At 37.0% G+C, this 19,284-nt stretch overlaps 1 protein-coding gene across 1 annotated transcript in view; it reads right to left on the bottom strand.

The window, feature by feature from the left end:
* Positions 1 to 18,399: 18,399 nt before the first annotated feature.
* Positions 18,400 to 19,284, bottom strand: part of SLC44A5 (solute carrier family 44 member 5) — a 95,641-nt gene continuing 94,756 nt past the window's right edge. Inside the window, exon 19 of the mRNA XM_023207172.1 lies at positions 18,400 to 18,506. Within this exon, the coding sequence (XP_023062940.1) occupies positions 18,400 to 18,506 (107 nt within the window). The remainder of the gene's footprint in view (positions 18,507 to 19,284) is intronic.

Here is a 19,284-nt window from a genome sequence, read left to right as displayed (position 1 = left end):
GTAAACTAGGTATTGAGGGAACATACCTCAAAATAATAAGCATCATCTATGGCAAACCCACAGCCAACATCATACTGAATGGGTAAAAGCTGGAAGCATTCTTGTTGAAAACCAGTGCAAGACAAGGATGCCCTCTCTCACCACTCCTGTTCAATACAGTATTGGAAGTCCTGACCAGGAAAATCAGGCAAGAGAAAAAAAATAAAGGGCATTCGAATAGAAAGAGAGGAAGTGCAAATGACATAATCTTTTATCTAGAAAACCCCAGAGTCTCAACCCAAAAGCTCCGTTAGCCTGTAAACAACTCCAGCAAAGCTTCAGGATACAAAATTAAAGCACAAAAATTACTAGCATTCCTATACACTAATAATAGCCAAGCCAAGAGCCAAATGAAGAATGCAATCCTATTCACAATTGCCACAAAAAGAATAAAATACCTAGGAATTCAGCTAACTAGGGAGGTAAAAGATCTTTACAATAAGAATTACAAAACAATGCTCAAAGAAATCAGAAATGACACTCAAACAAGTGGAAAAACATTTAATGCTCATGGATTGGAAGAATCAATATCATTAAAATGGCTGTACTGCCCAAAGCAATTTATAGATACAATGCTATTCCTATCAGACTGCCAATGACATTCTTCATAGAACTAGAAAAAAAAAAACGATTTTAGCATTCATATGGAACCCAAAAAGAGCCCAAATAACCAAAGCCATCCTAAGTAAGAAGAACAAAGCTGGAGGTATCACATTACCCAACTTTCAGCTACGCTACAGGGCCACTGTAACCAAAACAGCATGGTACTGGTACAACAGACACATAGAACAACGGAACAATAGACACACGAGAAATAAGGCTGCACACCTTCAACCATCTGATCTTTGACAAAGCTGTCAAAAACAAGTAATGGGGAAAGGATTCCCTATTCAGTAAATGGTGCTTCTGATTTCTTGCTCCTGGTCTGCATTCAGGTTGGGGAGATATTTCCTTTATGCCCTGTACCCACAATAAACATCTCCAAGGAAACTGTTTCAGCCTCTCACTTAGGTATAGGAGAAGGAAATGGTTTGAGAGGACATGATGTCCCCTTGTCACAGGTGTCACTAGAGCAAGGTCCTTCAAATTAATGACACAGGAGAGGATGGTTTCTGAGAACTTTGCTTGTTAGCTTCCAAGACAGCTTTGAAAGGCCATGTAGCTGTGATTTCCTGAGTGCCAACATACATGCACTTAGGAAATACCATGCAGGGCACTTGACACACACAATTCAAAACAATACTACCAGACAGGTATTTAACAGATGAGAAAACTGAAGTACAGAAAGTTTCAGTAACTCCTTTAAGCTTGTCCAGTGAAAAAGTGGCTGACCTGTGCAGAGCTGTTTTAACTTATAGTTGGAAGCCCTGCTGATTAGCTGCAGTAGCAGTTCTGAACTCCCAGGATCAGAGTGAAACTGCCCTAGACTGGTGTCTTGCTCAGAATAGACAGATGACTGAATTAATCAGTGGTTAAGATGAGTCTACCCAGTAAGCAGCCTCTTTTTGGCAGCGTAACATTATCTTAGTGAAATCTTAATGTTAAAACTCAACATACAAAAATCAAAAGCTGAGCGACTTCAGTTGACATGAAGGTGGCAGAACCAGAGCACCACTTGAGGCTTCCTTCTTATTTCCAAATAAATAGTGCCAAAGCACTGCCATAAAATTGCAAAACTTGGCACCAGTAAAGTTTGAAAACTACCAAATGAGTCCAGCTCCCAACTCAGCATGATACACAGTATGCTATTTATCAGAAAAAGTCCTGCATTGGGTTATAGGGTGTTAACATGGAACTCTTCCTATTTTGGTTTCTGTTGACAACAGATGCCACATTCCAAAATGACAGACTATCTTGGCTGAGAAATTACTGCAAGACTTGTCTGCAGCATAGAGGGTATAGAAGGTTCAAGTTGTTGGCTATTGGAAAGGGTCTTGTGAGGAAAGTATTGGGGGGTCCCCTTCCTTCTCATCATCTCAGTTCAAGGGAAAGAGGCTCCTGTGGGTTCATTTGGAGAATTTGAGTCTTGTTACTTCTGGTTGGCAGGCATACTGGAGCAAGGGAGCATGAGGAGAGAAAGACTTGGCCAGTTACTTTACCAGTGAAATGGAGAAGAAATGCTGTTGTGTTAGTAAGGGCCTGCACTTATAGATTGTCAGTGTGTGAAAACAGGACTGTGTGGGAGTTTTCTTAGATCTTGTTCAGTGGGGTCACCTGAAAGATACTAAAGCCCCAACAGAAAAGAAGCTGAAGGAAGATTCCTAGGGACAGAGGGGAAAGGAGAAACAGTTAAACTAGACTGCATTCACCTAGGTCAAGGAAACTGCAGACATGAGATAACCAGGAATAAGGAAGATCCCTGAGGAGCACAAAAGAGTCAGCTTAAACACCTGCTAGCCCCAGGGAAGGTGAGCCATTATAGCAGCACAGTCACAGTGGCTTCCATGCCCCTTCATCTGTCCTTCCTTCCCTTCCTTCTACATGGAAGGGTCAGAAATCATGGTGAGCTGGCTATGGGAGGAGAAAAAGCATGAGGCAAAGAAATAGAGAAATGTCATACTCCCATGACATCCCTTTCATTTTAAATTACTGTTTTGTTGTTGTTGTTGTTGTTGCTTTGTTTTTGCTTTTTGTTTTGCTTTGTTTTTTTTTTTTTGTTTTTTTTTGTTTTTTTTTTCATGTTAAGTGGCTGTAAAACTTTCATTTACCTGAAGGGCTTTTTATCCAGGGCAGGGAAAGACCACACTCAATGAGAAGATTTTAAGACAGAGTGGGAGTCAAATGTCAACTTTAGTTTGTATTTATACCCATACATGTTGCTCATCCAACAGATGAATTTTACTTATGTTCAGATGAAATATATACCTTGTAAATTCTTTCTATAGAATCTAGTCCAGCCTTTAGGAACTTACAGGCCAAGACTTTCTACAACAGCTCTGGGAACTTTTGAGGGAAGCTCGTCCTGTTTCTCCTGAACTACTTTTCTCCAGGCTCTTTTCTCATGGGCCACAGCTTCACAATTCTCTCTCTCTTGGGCTCCCTCCCTTGGAACTTCCTGTCCTCCATATGTCTTCTTTTGTCCTTATGGAACCCATTCCTGGGCCCAGTGCTCTCCAAGTGCAGGCACTATTCCTCTTTGGTGACTGTGAGGAGAATTCCTTAATGTTCTCCATTGGAAAATTAACCTATATGAAATGACAAAGCTCCAAACATGTGAGGTCTTCTGAGCTTTGTTTTCCCTTCCCTCCGTCATCACATTCAGATCCTGAGGACTTGCATTATGAAAACATCTGTGAAAAGATCTGGGCACCAATGACTATGTTCACAGCTTTGAGCTTTCAGCCCCACTCTCAGACTTTTTAAAATCAATTCCGTCTTAATACACTCTGTGGACACTGCCTGCTCTGAACTGTCTTCTGAACCTTTCCTTCTTCTCTCAAATAGGATTTTATTTTCCTCTTTACGTATTTTGCATTGACTTTGGCATGTATCAGCAGTAACCAAGTAAGCATTTTTGACATCTTGGCCTGCTGTTTAGAAAACCCTCTCACAAAATTTCAACAAGAACTACCCCCAGAGATGGTATCAGATAGCATTTGCCATTATAGACAGTCATATTGCTATTTTCCAAGATATCTTTATAGGAAACAGCTGGCTTCTTCCTGCATCATCTGACAGATAAACAGCATTATCAAAACATAAGCAGGCTGCTTCTTTCTTGGGATAAAGGAAAATAAGATAACAACGAGTAAACAGAAAATTATGATCCTTACTTTCCCTTTGTTTTCTTGTATTTAATCAAGTCATTTCCTAAAGAGAAAGTTTGCCATCAAAATTTGGATGTAGGTTACAAGACCAGCCAAACAAACTATTAATTTATAAAAATATCATCATAAATATAATTCAATTATATAATAATTCTTTTAGTGAGGAGAAAGGAACTAGCAGCCCATTCTATTGATTTTAGCACACATAGCACATGCAGCTGGTGTGTACAATTTAATTTATGGATAGGGTGACTAAAGATGATTTTCAGCATCATCTGTTAGTAACTGAAACAAGGAAAGTCACAAAATAAAAACAGTTAAATATTTTCTTATTAGATTGAAATTAGAAAATACCTAATAGCCCTTTGCTGAAACTAAAATCTCATCACAGTAATATCAAATGTTAGTGATGTCATAAAAAACAATAATAGAAAACATAATAACTGACTTGATTTAACATGTAGTCTATCAATCAGGAAAAAGACATCCTTTCTAAGATTGATATCTATCATTGTCTTCTCCCTCATCATACTGTAATCTCTATGAAGGCAAAGATCAGGGCAGCTTTGTTATTTCTAACACTAATACTGAATATCACCTAACACTAATACTGCGTGAATATTGGTCATTTAATCAACTGTTCAGTGCTATTTACTCATTTATTTTTTATTCATTAACAATTGAATTCTTTGCAAAGACCTCGTCAAAATAAGAGTAAATAAGATATGGCCCCTACCTCCAGTTGCTCACAGCCAAAGGAGAAAGACAGACTTATAAATAGATTATTGTGATACAAAATGTTCAATGCTCCAGGAAATATTTGAGCTGAACACAGATGAGATAATGGCTAACTCTGGGGAAAAAGCAAATCTTTTCAGGGAACGATTCCTTTTAGCTGGGTCTTAAAGAATGAGAGGCCAAGAAAATGATAGAGTGTGAAAGGACTCTTGAATAAATAAATGTGAAAAAACTTTTTTCTTTAGAACCTAAAACTCAAGATTACTTGAATAGACTTTTTTTGGGCTTTTTATTGCCATTCAGAATCATGCAAAGTATTTAATAATCAAAATTTTTGCCCTATATTTTTGTTTTTGAAGAAAAAGCAACAGATAGATCATTCCACTTGGCTACATTTTCATGTGTTGATTACTCCTCCCAAATTTGGAAATTGATTTGAAGTGATAGTCAAGCTTCACATTTGTGTCCCTCTGCTTATTTTGTTTTCACAAGATTGTTTTCTGTATTATGAGATGTAAATACCATTTCTCAACCAGATATCATTTATCTTGTCCTAAATAAATAACTGCTCAAAGTAATAAAAGCAAGATTCTTCGAAACAAACCATGAAAACATCATTCATACCAGACCAAAGGAGAAAAAGAAATTTAAAGGTACATGTAGTAGAATTAATTGTATTAAACCATGAAAATGTTGATCTTGTCTACATATATCTGCATATTCTGGAGCTGGAACTTTTTCTTAGAGATAAACAAAATGTTACAATGTTTAAAAATGTCTTAAGGAATAAAATAATCCTCTTTGGGGAAGATAATAACCACATCTTGTGCTAATAATAATTTTATGTAATGTAAGATATTAGCATATTTACTTAATATTTTGTTCAAAGAGTTTGAGTTTAAACAAAGAAAAGATTATGGTGATAGTTACATGACTCTACATTTGTTTAAATTAATAGAATATACACTTAAAAGGTTGATTGTATTGTATGTCAACCTAAAAAATAAAATTTTCAAAAATTTAAAAGAAAGGAAAAGAGATGAGAGAGAGGAGGGGAAGAGAAGAGAATTTTGGTTTTATCATTTAGAAATCATTAAACTTTGAGCCCTTCCCCTGACACTTCTCTGTACTCCTTTCCAAAAGGCAAACACTTGGTACATTTTAAGCAGAAAAATTAAAATCGATCACCCACACAGCCAGGCCAAGAATGGAGAGCAAAAAACTTGGAATTTGACAAGAAGGAAAGGGATCCAAGACAGGAAATTGACTTGGTCAGACGTGTGGAAAATCAAGGCAACCCACAATGCCATTAATGAAGGTCCCCATAATATGGCCTTGCCTCTGCACCCCACCCGCAGTCCCCACTCTGTCCAGCTGAGAGGATTTATTTCAGAGGAGCAGTGCCAGCGCCTTCCAAGGGAAACACGGTTGGAGCACGTTTTACCATGCGATGCTACAAAGGAGGCACAGGTGGCATGCTGGAAGCTCTTCCTCAGGATGGAGGGAGGGAGCCAACCGCAGCCAGTGCCCTTGATCCTGATCTAAGGAAACTAAACCCCACTGAACAGAAATCTCAGCTCCAAAGCCAAAAAAGGGAAAACACAGTTAAGAAGGCTTTATTCTTCAAAACAACAGAAGCTGTGTGTCTTTTCCTGTCTCTTGTTACTAAAACATGTTAGAGGCGAAGTTTACTAAGAAGATGGTCATTAGAAATGACCTAAAGATAATGGGACTAAAGAATATTAAAAAGGATATGAAAGTGGATTGTCATCATTGGCCAGAAGCCAGTGTTAGATCAAAATTGCACAAGGATTAGCCAAAGAGGATATAGACCAAAGCATAACCATAAACTGCCCAAAACCAAGCATGTCTGTTAGCTCAACAGTCTGCACAGTTAGAATTGATTCTTGCAGAAAGTTTTATAGTTTTACATGAAAATGAGAAAAAAATATATAGCCAGTCTTCTAAGAAGAAAATAAATTGTTACATATTTGAATCCTAGCTCCATTTCTGATGAGCCCTGTGACATTGGGTAAGTTATTTATGCCTTAATTTCTCCATCTATAAAATAGAGAATATCAGTACCTATTTCATATAGTTGTTTTAAATTATTAAATACATGTAAGACATCTGGAACAGTGAGTGGCACCTACTAAGTGGTATGTAAATGTTAATTAATATAGTTGTCATATAATAAGCATTTCAGATTAGATTTGATTTTGGTATGCCAATACCAAGTATATTCTGAAATAGCCCTGAAACCTGACCAAGGTCTGTACACCAAGCAAAAGCTTGTTATAAAATTCCTCAAGTTTTCCAACTGAGCCATTTACTAAGACTTCCATTGATTCTTTCTGGATTTCTAGCCATATCTCCTTGAACCCAACACCAATATTTCTAGTTCCCAAGGCCTATTTTATCAGAATAACAGTGAAGTGCAGTAAACCCTGAGTCTGCAGTCAGGTGACTTAATATTTTTATTTCTCTTCTGAGTCACCTGTCAAAATGAGTGCCCCTTCCTGGACCTGTGATTCCTCCCATCACAGAAGAGGATTGGATTGGATGACATCTATTCTTCCTTTTAGTTGTGATATTTTCTTGTTCTTTTATAACATTTTAAGCAATTTTTTTTATTTTTTACTTTTTTCATACATTGTGTCCAGACGCTATGTGTTTTTTTTTTTTTTTTTTTCCTTTGAGACGGAGTCTCCCTCTGTTGCCCAGGCTGGAGTGCAGTGGTGTGATCTCAGCTCACTGCAACCTCCGCCTCCTGGGCTCAAGTGATTCTCCTGACTCAGCCTCCTGAGTAGCTGGGATTACAGACGTGCGCCATCATGCTGGGCTAATTTTTGTATTTTTAGTAGAGATGGGGTTTTGCCATATTGACCAGGCTGGCCTTGAACTCCTGACCTCAGGTAATCTGCCAGCTCGGCCTCCCAAAGTGCTGGGATTACAGGCATGAGACACCATGCCCGGCTAGGTGATTTATTACATTTTTCATTTGAATGTCTGTTGCAGAGATAAAGTGCAAGAGGATTTTATTTATGAGCTAATATGCTTTTCCAGTTGCCTTTTGGACATCTATATCTGGATACTTCCTGCAGGCTTCTTCATCTCTCTATGTGAAGTGAAATTATCATCTATCATCCCATGAGCCCTACATGTTTCCCTCCTGAGATTCCCGAGAATAACCCTACTGTTCTTTTGGTCCCTAGCGTAAAGTGTCAGCTGCCTCAGATGATCCCAGCACATTGCCTTTCCACATCTCTCTCCTGTCTCCCCTCTACCATCTTTTAGCAGCCACTTAGGTTCAGGCTCTTCCCAGTTCTCCTTTGACTTCACTTCTTAAATCTTAATGTGCACCAGAATCACCTGTGGATCCCATTCAAATGTAGATTCTGATTCTGTAGGTTCCACATTTCTAATAAGCTCCAAGGTAATGTGAAACTGCTGGTCCCCTATCACACTTTGAAGAGCAAGGCACATATATTTCTAAGGAGAGCCCCAGAATCCAGATGGTTTCCTTTTTAATCTGATTTTTGGGTTTGTATTCTAAACTATGCTTCTCATCTTTCCTGCTAAAATATGGCTTGCATAATTCAGTAGTAAAAAAAAAATCTCTTCACAATATAACTCCAACCTTATAGTTAAGTTTTGCCTTAACTCCCAGAATCTCTAAACCTACATTTATCTAACTAGTTGCTTTCAGGATGCATTTTTCACTTTCTGCCTTCATGCCTCGTTGGGCTCAATTCTTTGCTTGAAGTGCCATCTTCCCCCTTTTATTTGTGTTACTCAAAATTTTATAACTCCTGAAGACCTGACACAAACACCGCTTAGTCCACAAAACATGTCTATTTCCCTGAAACTCATCCTTTCCTTTAAATACTCATGGTGCTTTGCTGACTTTCTGATGATTCACATTCTGCTTTGAATTTTATATTTATGCATCTGCCACCTCTCCCATCAGACCAAGGGCTGCTTGAGGGGATGCGTCAAAGCAGGAAGAACTGTTTAGAACAAATGAACATAAGCACTCCTTCACTAAACATTCAAATTCATATAGGCTGAAAATATGAAACAATGGTTTAGACAGCTTCATACAGCATCGAACTATTAGCCATTATTGAGGTTAACTCCAACATTAGGGGCATACCTGCTACTTTTTTATTCATTTAGCCTATATTTATTGAGTGTCACCTCTGTGTAAGACCCCATGATGAGGGCAGTGGCAGGACCCAAATAATAAGGCTGGCATCCTGGAGGTCCCTGCCATCTGGTTGGAGAAATAGTGAGGGGGCCACTGAGGGTGTCCACTGCAGTCTCCTGGGTTCCTGCTTGAGGCAGGGTCCTGAATCAGAGGAGCCATGAGCCTTGTCTGTGACATAATGGTTATGTTCTGAAAGCTTATGGCTCTGGGGATAACATACTTATTAGACAAACACCATGAGGGTTTATCTAGAAATGTGCTTTTACTATAATTCCCTGCATTTGATAGCCTCACTTTCCAGCATTTATAGTCACCACCTGTGCTTTCGTTATTCACTCTAGTGTCTGTCTTTGAGGCTGTTACACTTAATTTTCCAGTGTCTCAAAGGAAAACAGGAAGTTTCTCTCATGTACCCAAGCTTCCCATTTACTCACGAGTTACTCTCTTAAGAATTAAGGATCTTGGACACATTCGTTGCCTGTGTGAGGAGGAAGATCCTTTCCCCCTAGGATCAAAAAGTGTTGACATGGCATCCTTAATGCTTGTTGATGAGATTAGATAAAGATTAGTTTATCTGCCTCTCCTAAGAAACTTCTCTTGAGAAATTACATGGTTAGAAAGACTAAATATGTGATCCCCAAACATTCCTCTTTATAATCTGAGAATTAGAGAATCTTACAACTTGAAGATAGTTGAGAGATTGCCTGGTTCATTCTCTCATGTTTTGTTTGGTGAGGAAACAGAGACCCATGATCACTTGCTTAGTGGAAGAGCAAAGCCTCAAACGCAAGTCTTTAGAGTCTAAGGCTAAGAGGCTAAGTGGGAGAAAGAAAACTATATATGTCTATCTATGTAATTTGTATCTCTGCTTCTTTCCATATCTATCTACCTCTCCTCTGCAATGTGTTAGGTACTATGTTTTTAGTACTTTAGATGTCTTACCACATTAAATTTTCACATTACCCCAATTCCCAGAGGCAGATGTTGTCCCAGCTTTATAGATGAGAAATCTGAGTCTCTGAAAAGTGACGTAACTTGCCCAAGAGTATGTAGCAAGTGTATAGATTATACAACATGCCCATGCATCCTTCCTCAGGGAAAGACTTCACCTGGTGGCCAATGGCAAGGGGTCTTGCTATTTGGTGGTATAAGAGGGAGAAAAGGAAACAGTCCTTATCCTTAGATGAATGGAGGATATCTTTATTCTACCTTTTGCGTTACTGACTTTTTTTTATGTTCCCATCTCTGAGTCTTATTGCTCAGTCATTGTGGACTCCACACCAAGAAGCTTCCCAGCCCTCATGCCTCTTGGCTCACAACCTCTTTCTAGTATGGTATTCAGTCCTGGGGCTTCCATTGTCCTCCTCCTCCAAACACTTGTTATTCTATACTTCGAGACCTAACCTATCTCCCCAGCTTCAGTCACTCATCAACAATTGCATGCTGTGTCCACCCCAATGGTGCACAAACTCAAGGGTCAAAACATGAGACTCATATCTCTCTCTTCTCTCTCTCTCTCCCTCTTTCCCTCCTTTTCTCTCTCCCTCCATCATTTTGGAAGCCTCGTTTTCTTCCTGATGCCTTTAATATCTTTCTTTCTTTAGTTCCCTGTACCTACTTTCAGTATTCTTCTAAAGACAACTCAAATCCTACACCCCCCATGAAATATTCTCTCACCTCATTTACTTATTAAAGAAGCATTTAATAAGCACCTGTTATATGATGGAGAGCAAGGCAGATACAGTCTGTACCTTCATGGGACTTATAGTCTGGTGGAAGCTATAAATAACTGAGCAGTTGTAATGACTACTCTGAAGAGAAACCAACAGACAGTGACAATATATTTTTAAATCTTCCACACTGCCTTCCATTCAGAAGGATTTTAATAACTATCAAGTTGGATTTTTTTTCCTCAAATCTGAGGGAAGATCTGGTGGTGGGATCTGTTAGCATGCATTTGCATCTGGTTCCTGTGAGTACCATTGTCAATATTCTGGGGTCTTTGCTGCCCGGGACACTTCAGAAGTGACTGATAATCAGGTGATCAATTCCAGGTGAGAAAAGTTCATGGAGCTGTTCTGCATGGATATTAAGTATAGTCTGAATCAAGCATCAAGCAGCTGCTTCTTTGGGGGCCAACTGGGTGGTACTGGCAGGAATTCCAATTCCCTGGAGCTTGAAAGAAATACACATGACACTCTTTAATGTGAATCCAGCTAAAAGCTGGCTGGGAAACAAATGACAGCCAGATAGTTCGCTCTGCCATAGTTGTGAATCTTTCCTTTGGAGATTGCATTATTAGAGTTCCTTCCTCCCAAAACACCATATTATAAACCTAATGTGTGGCTCAGTGGTTTGGGGATATATAAGAAAGCATAATGGGAAGCATTCTAGATCAGCTCTTATTTCTGTTCTCAATATTAAGGTAATTTTGGTATCTGTTTCTGCCTAAGCTTCATATTAAGAGATGGAAAGAGATTTTTTTTTTTTTTTTTTTTTTTGGTATTTCTTGATAGCAGCAATAGATGAGAGTTACTCAGGTGCTCTGCTGTATGCTGCTCACACACATCAAATTACCCTCCTAACACATGTACTTGCACGTCTCGCACATGTACAGGCACACGCTGCAGGCATAGCCCTCTAAGGCAATCAAGGCACATCAAGGGTCCCCCCATGTGTGCTTTTAAGTTCCATTAAGGACCCTTTGAGAGTGACTATTTCATAATGGCTCACACTTGATAAAACCAGTTCGAGAGCAATTTATATGCCCAAGACTAACATATGAAAAAACAACAGCAAAGAACAAAAAATTGCGTGAGCAACAAACCAAAATTATTTTTAAAAGTTTCTAATAGCAGCAAAAATTAAACAATTTTGTAAAAAGGGTAAATTTAATAATTTATGAAATAATTTAATTTTAAGGTATTAATTAGGAAAACAGAAACATTTTTTGTTAAGATTTGGCATGTTTTGTATCAGAAAGTTTTTGATCCATTAAGTTAACATTTACTTTTTTATATGAACTGGGAAATATATTTGTTGCTCAGATATTGTCTACTTCTATCACTTAAAGTGCTAAAATTAGTATTCTAAATATATCCTGCTGCTCCAAGAAACTATATTTAAAAACATAGTTGTGCAGTTCCAAAAATCTCTACTTTGCTCTTTTGATTTAATTTGATTAAAATCAAACATTTAAATTTGATTTCTCTTGACCTCACCTCCCTAAATCACAGTGATATTTCAAGTTACGTGTTATAGATGGCAAAATGATTTCCCTATCTATAGTTGTTTAAATAATATGATATAAAATGACTTCTAGCCACTTCTTTTTTCTGTCATGGTCACCAAAAGCTAATTTAGGACCCACTAAAAGAAAAGGAATTTTGCTTTTAAACATGTTTTTTTCTTTGCTGATTATATTTAAGACTGGTAAGGCCATCTTGTTCTGTCTCAGAAAAACAGGAGCCTCACCTATAAGGCTGAAAATAGTCCTCTAGACAGACTTGAAGCCTGCAGTTTTAGGGGTTTCCTGTCTACAACCCAATGTAGAGAAGCAGAATGAACAATCTTTCCACTGACCTACACAAACTCATGGAAAAGCGGCTTCAGAGAAAAACCTCTATCAGATTAACCAAATGCAGATCTATGGACTTAATTTTGAAGCCTATAATCATCCAGTTATGAAACATTAAATTTAACTGTTACTCAGCTTGAAGAATTATTTAGAGAACAAGCAAAGGTTAAGGAACTCTAGAAACGCCATTCAATTTGCCAACTTCACAAACCTGGCTTAATGTCAGGATTTAAGAGAAAGGTAATGGTGAGGAAGCATGAGACAAGAGAGCTGAAATCTCAGTGAACTTCCTCTTGGATACTCCGAAAGAGTCTGTCATCAGTGACCCAATAATTCAAGCTATGTTAAAAAAGTCTCATGTGGGATTTGGAATGAAGCTCCAGAGAAGGAGGGAAAGTCACCTATATCTTCTCATTTACTGTGGCCTGGGTGCAGGGATGGTAGTGGGAAGAGTCTTCCAGTACTGACATGCCCTTCACTAGCTTCTCAGAGAGGCCCAAATAAACTGTCCACTGGGGTAGGACGGGAGTAGTAAAGTCCAGGTGCTGAAAGACCTCAGTCAAGAGAATATCACTGTTAATGCTAACAGGCATTGCCCAACTTTAGGTACCAGTCCTCAATAATGGATATAATGCTTACTCTGATGTTATATTTTCAGCAGCACTGTGAGGAGGGGGCTTGCTTCACTTGTCAGTTGAGGAAGTCTTTGAGCAGTTTAACACCTTGCCTGTGGTTGCAGAGTAACAGGGTGACTTTGGAAAGTTCCCCTGGCCTGTGTCTCAAGCCTGCACTAACAGCCTCCGTGCTACATCACGGGGCTCTGTCATTTGCCTTTCCTTATGCCCTAGCATGGTTCAGAACTCATTCAGAACTCTGCCAGTCCATACCACAAACCAACCTGCTGGTTCAAGTCTTCGTTTTCATATTTTTTTTCCTCTTCCACCTCCATTTCCTCCCAAATACCTTATTAGAAATTCAGATTTTTGTAAGCCAGGGAAAATTAGATAAGAGATTGAGTTGGAGGAAAGGAAATGACAGGGAAGATCTGAAAAATAATTCATCTTGGTGTTGAAAGGAAAGAGAGAAAAACACGAGCTCATCATGACAGTAAAGCTTTGGCTAACATGCAAAAGCACTGTGAAAAAGAGGCAGATGTTTTTGAATCCCTTAGTCATAAATCATATTGGGACATCATTCTTTTTATTTGTTTAGGCTAAATGCAAATAAGCATGTGATGAGTTTCATTGTAGCACAGTTGGCTTCAACGCTATCAGAGGATAGAAAAATATTTTTATTTGCTTAATTATTAGCTTATGATTTGCTATTGAGTTTCTTTTTCAATAGGTTTATGAATTGCATTCAGAAAGCACCCCAATTCCTGTAACATTGCCCTCTTGGACCCACTAGAGATTTTTGTGTTTTAGGTTCTCCAGTCTCTCCTTGGATACCAATGCTTTTCACAACATCCTACCTTCATTTTCTCCTTTCTGTGCAGACACACATGCAGCAGTGCACATTCATCTGCCTGGAAGAATGTGGAGATTCCAAGGTTATTCTAACAATGGATCAAGTTCAGGCTCCACGTTAATTTATATGTAGAATGAAAACATCTTTCTCTTTTGATAAGCCTTTCCCACCCTTGTTAACATACTGTGCTCTTTAACTGCAAAGGGACAAAAGGTGAAGATGTATCATGTTTTTGAGCCATGGTAGAAGGGTGTTTTACTTGCATTCACAATTTCCCCACTTGCTTAAATTATTCTGATTCATACAGTAAATACAAAAGAAAAAAAAAAAAAGCCAAGGAGTTAAATTTAAAGAAAATAAAGCTAGTGACTTCAAATAGTAAAATTGAATTGCTTGCTTTTAAATTTGTCACATAACAGTTCCCTTTCCCCCAGTGCAGAAACCATGACAGAAGATGTTGCCAGATTCTACACATTTTGGCTGCCTTTCTTTCCAAGCAATTGCAAAGTTGCAAATGGGGAAAAGGGCAGTTTAGTTTGACCTGATACATTTAATAGGGTCCATGATGGTAACATCATTCTATTGTCTAAGCCTTGAATAAATGATACTCCATGTCCATGAATGAATGAATTCGCTTTTTTTTTTTTTTTTTTTTTTTTTTTTGAGACAGAGTCTATTCTTTTGCCTAGGCTGGAGTATAGTGGCACAATCTTAGCTCACTGCAACCTCCGCCTCCTGGGATCAAACAATTCTCCTGCTTTAGCCTCCTGAGAAGCTGGGACTACAGGTGCGTGCCACCATGCCCGGCTAATTTTTTGTATTTTTAGTAGAGATGGGGTTTCACCATGTTAGCTAGGATGGTCTCGATCTCCTGACCTCGTGATCTGCCCGCCTTGGTCTCCCAAAGTGTTGGAATTGCAGGCGTGACCCACTGTGCCCGGCCTCACGTTTGTTTTAATGGGGGTTGGCTTTGTTTTCTGGATGATGATTGATTCACTAATAACCAGAAGTAACTCAGCTAGGTCCAGAGAGAAATATCTTTAATGCCCTTTTTTAGCCCTAATACGGGAAGTAACTTTGAAGGAGTAATGTTTTTTCTGTTTTTTTTTTTCTCTCTCTCTCTGTCTCTCTCTCTCTCTCTATATGTGTGTGTGTGTGTGTGTGTCTATATGTGTGTACATATGTATATATATCTCACATATGTATATTTGGTTTTTTACTTACTTTATTTATTAGACCTAGATAATGAGAATTAGATAAGACCCAAAGTTGTTAATATCTATGGAATGTGCATCTGCTATATTGATTTTTTCATTAATGATTTATTGAATTGTATTCTTATATCTATATTTTATTATAAAACAATCATTTGCACACACCTAAGGTTAACATTTGCAAGAAACTGGAAAAAACGTTAAGATGTCATTTCATACACTATGGTCTGCAATAATGATTTTAGTTCAAATTTGTCCCCATATCTTTTGCCAACAAAAACTGATTTATAAAGCATGTTCCCCAATCCAGAACCAGATAATACGGGAGATAATTACTATGCCTGGTTAGAGTTTAAGAACAATTTCCTGAGGCACCACTTGTAAAAGTGAAAGAACATACATTGGAATGAGTGCTAGTCAGCTGTATGCTAAAAGAAAAGTGAGAAATTGTTACACAGAGCATTTTCCAATATCAGTTTAAGAATTACATTATCCCTGACAATGCCATAGAACCTTTCATAGTGTGATTTTTACTATACAGACACACTAACTCTTTTTAAGCTCTTTAGGCACATAGAAAAACGAAATTAATCATTGCACAATTGTATATCATTTATTTACCAACATAAGTGCTTTATCTAAAAGTAGGCATTTTTAAGACATAAAGCAGAATTTGAATTTCTTTTGGAAACCACATATTATATTTCAAATGAAAAAGAATAATTAGCTATATTAATACAATGTCTTATTTTATTATCTTATTATCTTATCAATGTGTTCTTATTTTAAAAGAACACTGAAAACTGCAAGATCATTGTTCAATGTTTTCGTTGAAAGAAAGCCATTAAATTTTAGGGCTGGGTGCAGTGGGTCATGCCTGTAATCCCAGCACTTTGGGAGGCCAACTCGGGTAGATCACCTGAGGTCAGGAGTTCAAGACCAGCTTCGCCAATATGGTAAAACCCCGTCTCTACTAAAAATACAAAAATTAGCCTGGCATGGTGGTGGGCGCCTGTAGTCCCAGATACCTGGGAGGTTGAGGCAGGAGAATCGCTTGAACGCGGGAGATGGAGGTTGCAGCGAGAGAAGATTGTGCCACTGCACTCCAGCCTGGGAGACAGAGCAAGACTCCATCTCAAAAAAAAAAAAAAAAAAAAAAAAAAAAAGAAAAAGAAAAAGAAAAAAGAAAAAGAAAAAAAAAAGAACAGAAACCCATTAAATTTTAAATAATAATTAATTTTGAAGATTTAATATATAATTCAACCTAGTAAAAGACACCAGTATATTTGTTTTAAAATTTAGCTTACCATAAATCAGTGATAGTTATGTTTAATCTTGCTTTAGGAAACTACTGTTAATTGGTGTTCATATCCTTTAGAGCCTCTAAATTTACACCTGCCTTGAAAGTAATGACATTTTCTTCCTGTAAATTTTGACAAAATGAAATGAAGGACTGAGCAAACCTTTGGCAAATAAAAACAAAGAACAACTGACTAATTTAGGCTTTAAAAAAAATTTTGAGTTTTTAAAAATTTTTTTGTATCTCATCCATTTAGCTTTGACTTATTTCCTTTGTATAAGTTATCAGTTTCAGTTATTTGATTTGTCAATGCACAGCTGGAGAAAAGTGGGAATTTTAAAAATATAAATCTAGATTAAAATAAAAAACCCACCTAGACATTTGGTACAGAGAAGATACTGTCATAGTATAGTGGGTTTTGAAAGCAAAAGCTTTTCTCTTTTTCTAGCTTAAATCAAAAGACAGACAAATATTTTTTATTTAAATCTTTATTAAAAGAAAAACAAATAGTTTTAAAACAATAAGTAACAACAAATTTCATTAAATATTAAACATTTTAATTATCAAAGATATTTAGACAATACATTTCTAACATTTCTGCACAGCAGAAGCACACTGATTGTAGAGCTTAGACTGTCATGTGCTCATATGAGTTTATTTTTGGCATAAAAGTATCTGAAGTCACATTTAAACAAATGTGATAATATTTCATAAACTGATAGTAACTTATTGATGATTGATTCTCAAAGCTTTCACAAATTATCATCATATGATTGACATTCTCTTAGGGTGAATACTTTTATGAACTCTTTCTGTAACAGTGAGAAACCAACTGAATTAATTTCCTTAAAAGTTAGTAGTACTGGTAAAATTATTTAAAACTGAATTGAAAATTATGTTCCTGTTTATAGTAGCACAATACAACTAACATATTGTAAGTAAACTGATTTTTTCATACCAAAAGTTAGAAAATGAAGTGGCATATATAGAATAGGCTTTGATGAAAATAAATGATCATTTAAAAGGGAGCTATTCAGTACATGACATCTGTGAGCACCCTCTCGAGGAGTAAAGTTTCCCTTTGTAATTCCTAGAAGATTCCCTTTCCGATCTTTGTAAAACACTGAGAAATGCAGTATTATACCTATTGTATTTTCAAAGATCTACTATAGAAAACATTTCATTTTAAAACTTCTCTTTTAGTAAAAAAAAATAAATAGATAAAATAAAGAAAGAAAGAAATCCAACAAGTGTTCTTTCGGGGTTTGTTTCTTCTTGCGTGTAGTACACATTCAGGAATGTCCACTAGGCGCAAGGGAAATTGTTTAGCTGCACAATGTATTCCATAATAGTGAGGATATCAAACAGAGCAAAATGACAAATGTTTTCCAATCAGTGAGCTAAGAGTGAAACAAATGCAAGAAGACTTGTTTTCATCACGAAACATTGCAAGTTTTAATTTTTTAAAAAACAATGTTTGTAAACTTGCCCATAAAAGCTGGGTAATATTAAATAGCCAGTAAGGCACTTTGTCAGAGGGCGAAGTAGTAAAGGCTGGATGATTGGCAATTTGTTTAAGAGGAAACATTCTATACTTAAAGAGAGCAAACTCTGAAGTGGGGCAGTCCTTTCACTGATTTACTGTTCAACAAGAGTGGGAAAAGCTTTAAACTTTTTAATTTCACTTTGCTGACCAATTTTCCCTGCAGAAGAAGTCTTTTAGTTTTAATTTTAAAAATATATTAGGAGCTATCAATTTAAATAATGTATCATTTTTCAATCTAAGATTTAAAAGAGTATTAACATATTCAGTATTATTTTCAAAACATCCAAGCCACTCTTTAAAAATGAATTACAAAACAAATGATCTTAGTATAAAAATGTTTTATGTTATTAACAATTCCCTTGCGATTTCTGATGGCTTCACATATTACAGTATAAGCTTTGGTATAAAACATGCAAATGCAAGCCAACAAGGTCGTAAATACAGTGTTGCTAAACACAAAGCACTTATGAAACAAATGTTGCACGGACACAGCAGATGGAGAAAAGGTAACACACAGCTGTAGGACGACCAGTTTGCTCTTCTACTGCTGCTTAGTTTGTGGATTTTCCTCCTGGAAAATCTTCAGCAGAGGTTGACTCACGTAATAAGGTCTTGCAGCAGAACCATCATTTCTTTCTAAGTCTTCCACTAGGAGGAAGAATGGTACAGAGTAAATATCAAAGCGGAACTGTAAGAGAAGTAACATCGCCATCTGCTGTATACTCGCTTTACAGCAGTTCAAAATCCTCTTTTTGTTTGTTTGTTTTTGTTTTTTAAACAGCATAGTTTGGCATCAACATTATTGTAAACATAGTTATGAGAAAACAATCAGCCCTTGTGATTATGTCAGTAGATATTATTTCATTCTGTGTAACAGGTCAGATTCTGACAATATTGCGTGTCTCTCAGTTGCAAGATGGAGAAAATAACTTTCACCTTCTTTTTTCAATTTACTTTCTAAATTACTATATTTGTTTAAAATTGATTTTGTTTTGCCATCAATAATTTAGATAGTATAGCCTTGAAAACTAATAATTTTGAAATTTTAGATTTCAAACACATCCACTGCAAATTTTGAGGAACATTTCCCTGGTTTTTCACAGTTTTTAGTTTAATTGCTTTGTAGGAAAATGGCTTCTAAATATCTTCTCAAAAACAATGCTCATTTTTATTCTACTCATTTCAATTACACAAATAAGTAGTAAATGGAGAATATTTTTCTGACTAGACGTTAGCTCATAATATAAATTGGCAACTAGTTTTATGTGTTGATTTATATTTTATTCAAGTGATTTTTCAACTTTTTTTTTTTAAACAGGGTTTTTCTCTGTCACCCAGGCTGGACTGCAGTGGTGTGATCATGGCTGACTGCAGCCTCGACCTCTTGGGCTCAAATCACCCTCACATTTCAGCCTCCAAAGTAGGT

The sequence above is a fragment of the Piliocolobus tephrosceles genome, chromosome 1, assembly GCF_002776525.5.
Source record: "Piliocolobus tephrosceles isolate RC106 chromosome 1, ASM277652v3, whole genome shotgun sequence".
Taxonomy (NCBI): domain Eukaryota; kingdom Metazoa; phylum Chordata; class Mammalia; order Primates; family Cercopithecidae; genus Piliocolobus; species Piliocolobus tephrosceles.
The sequence above is the reverse complement of the archived record's forward strand: the minus strand, read 5'-3'. Positions and strand labels throughout refer to the sequence as shown.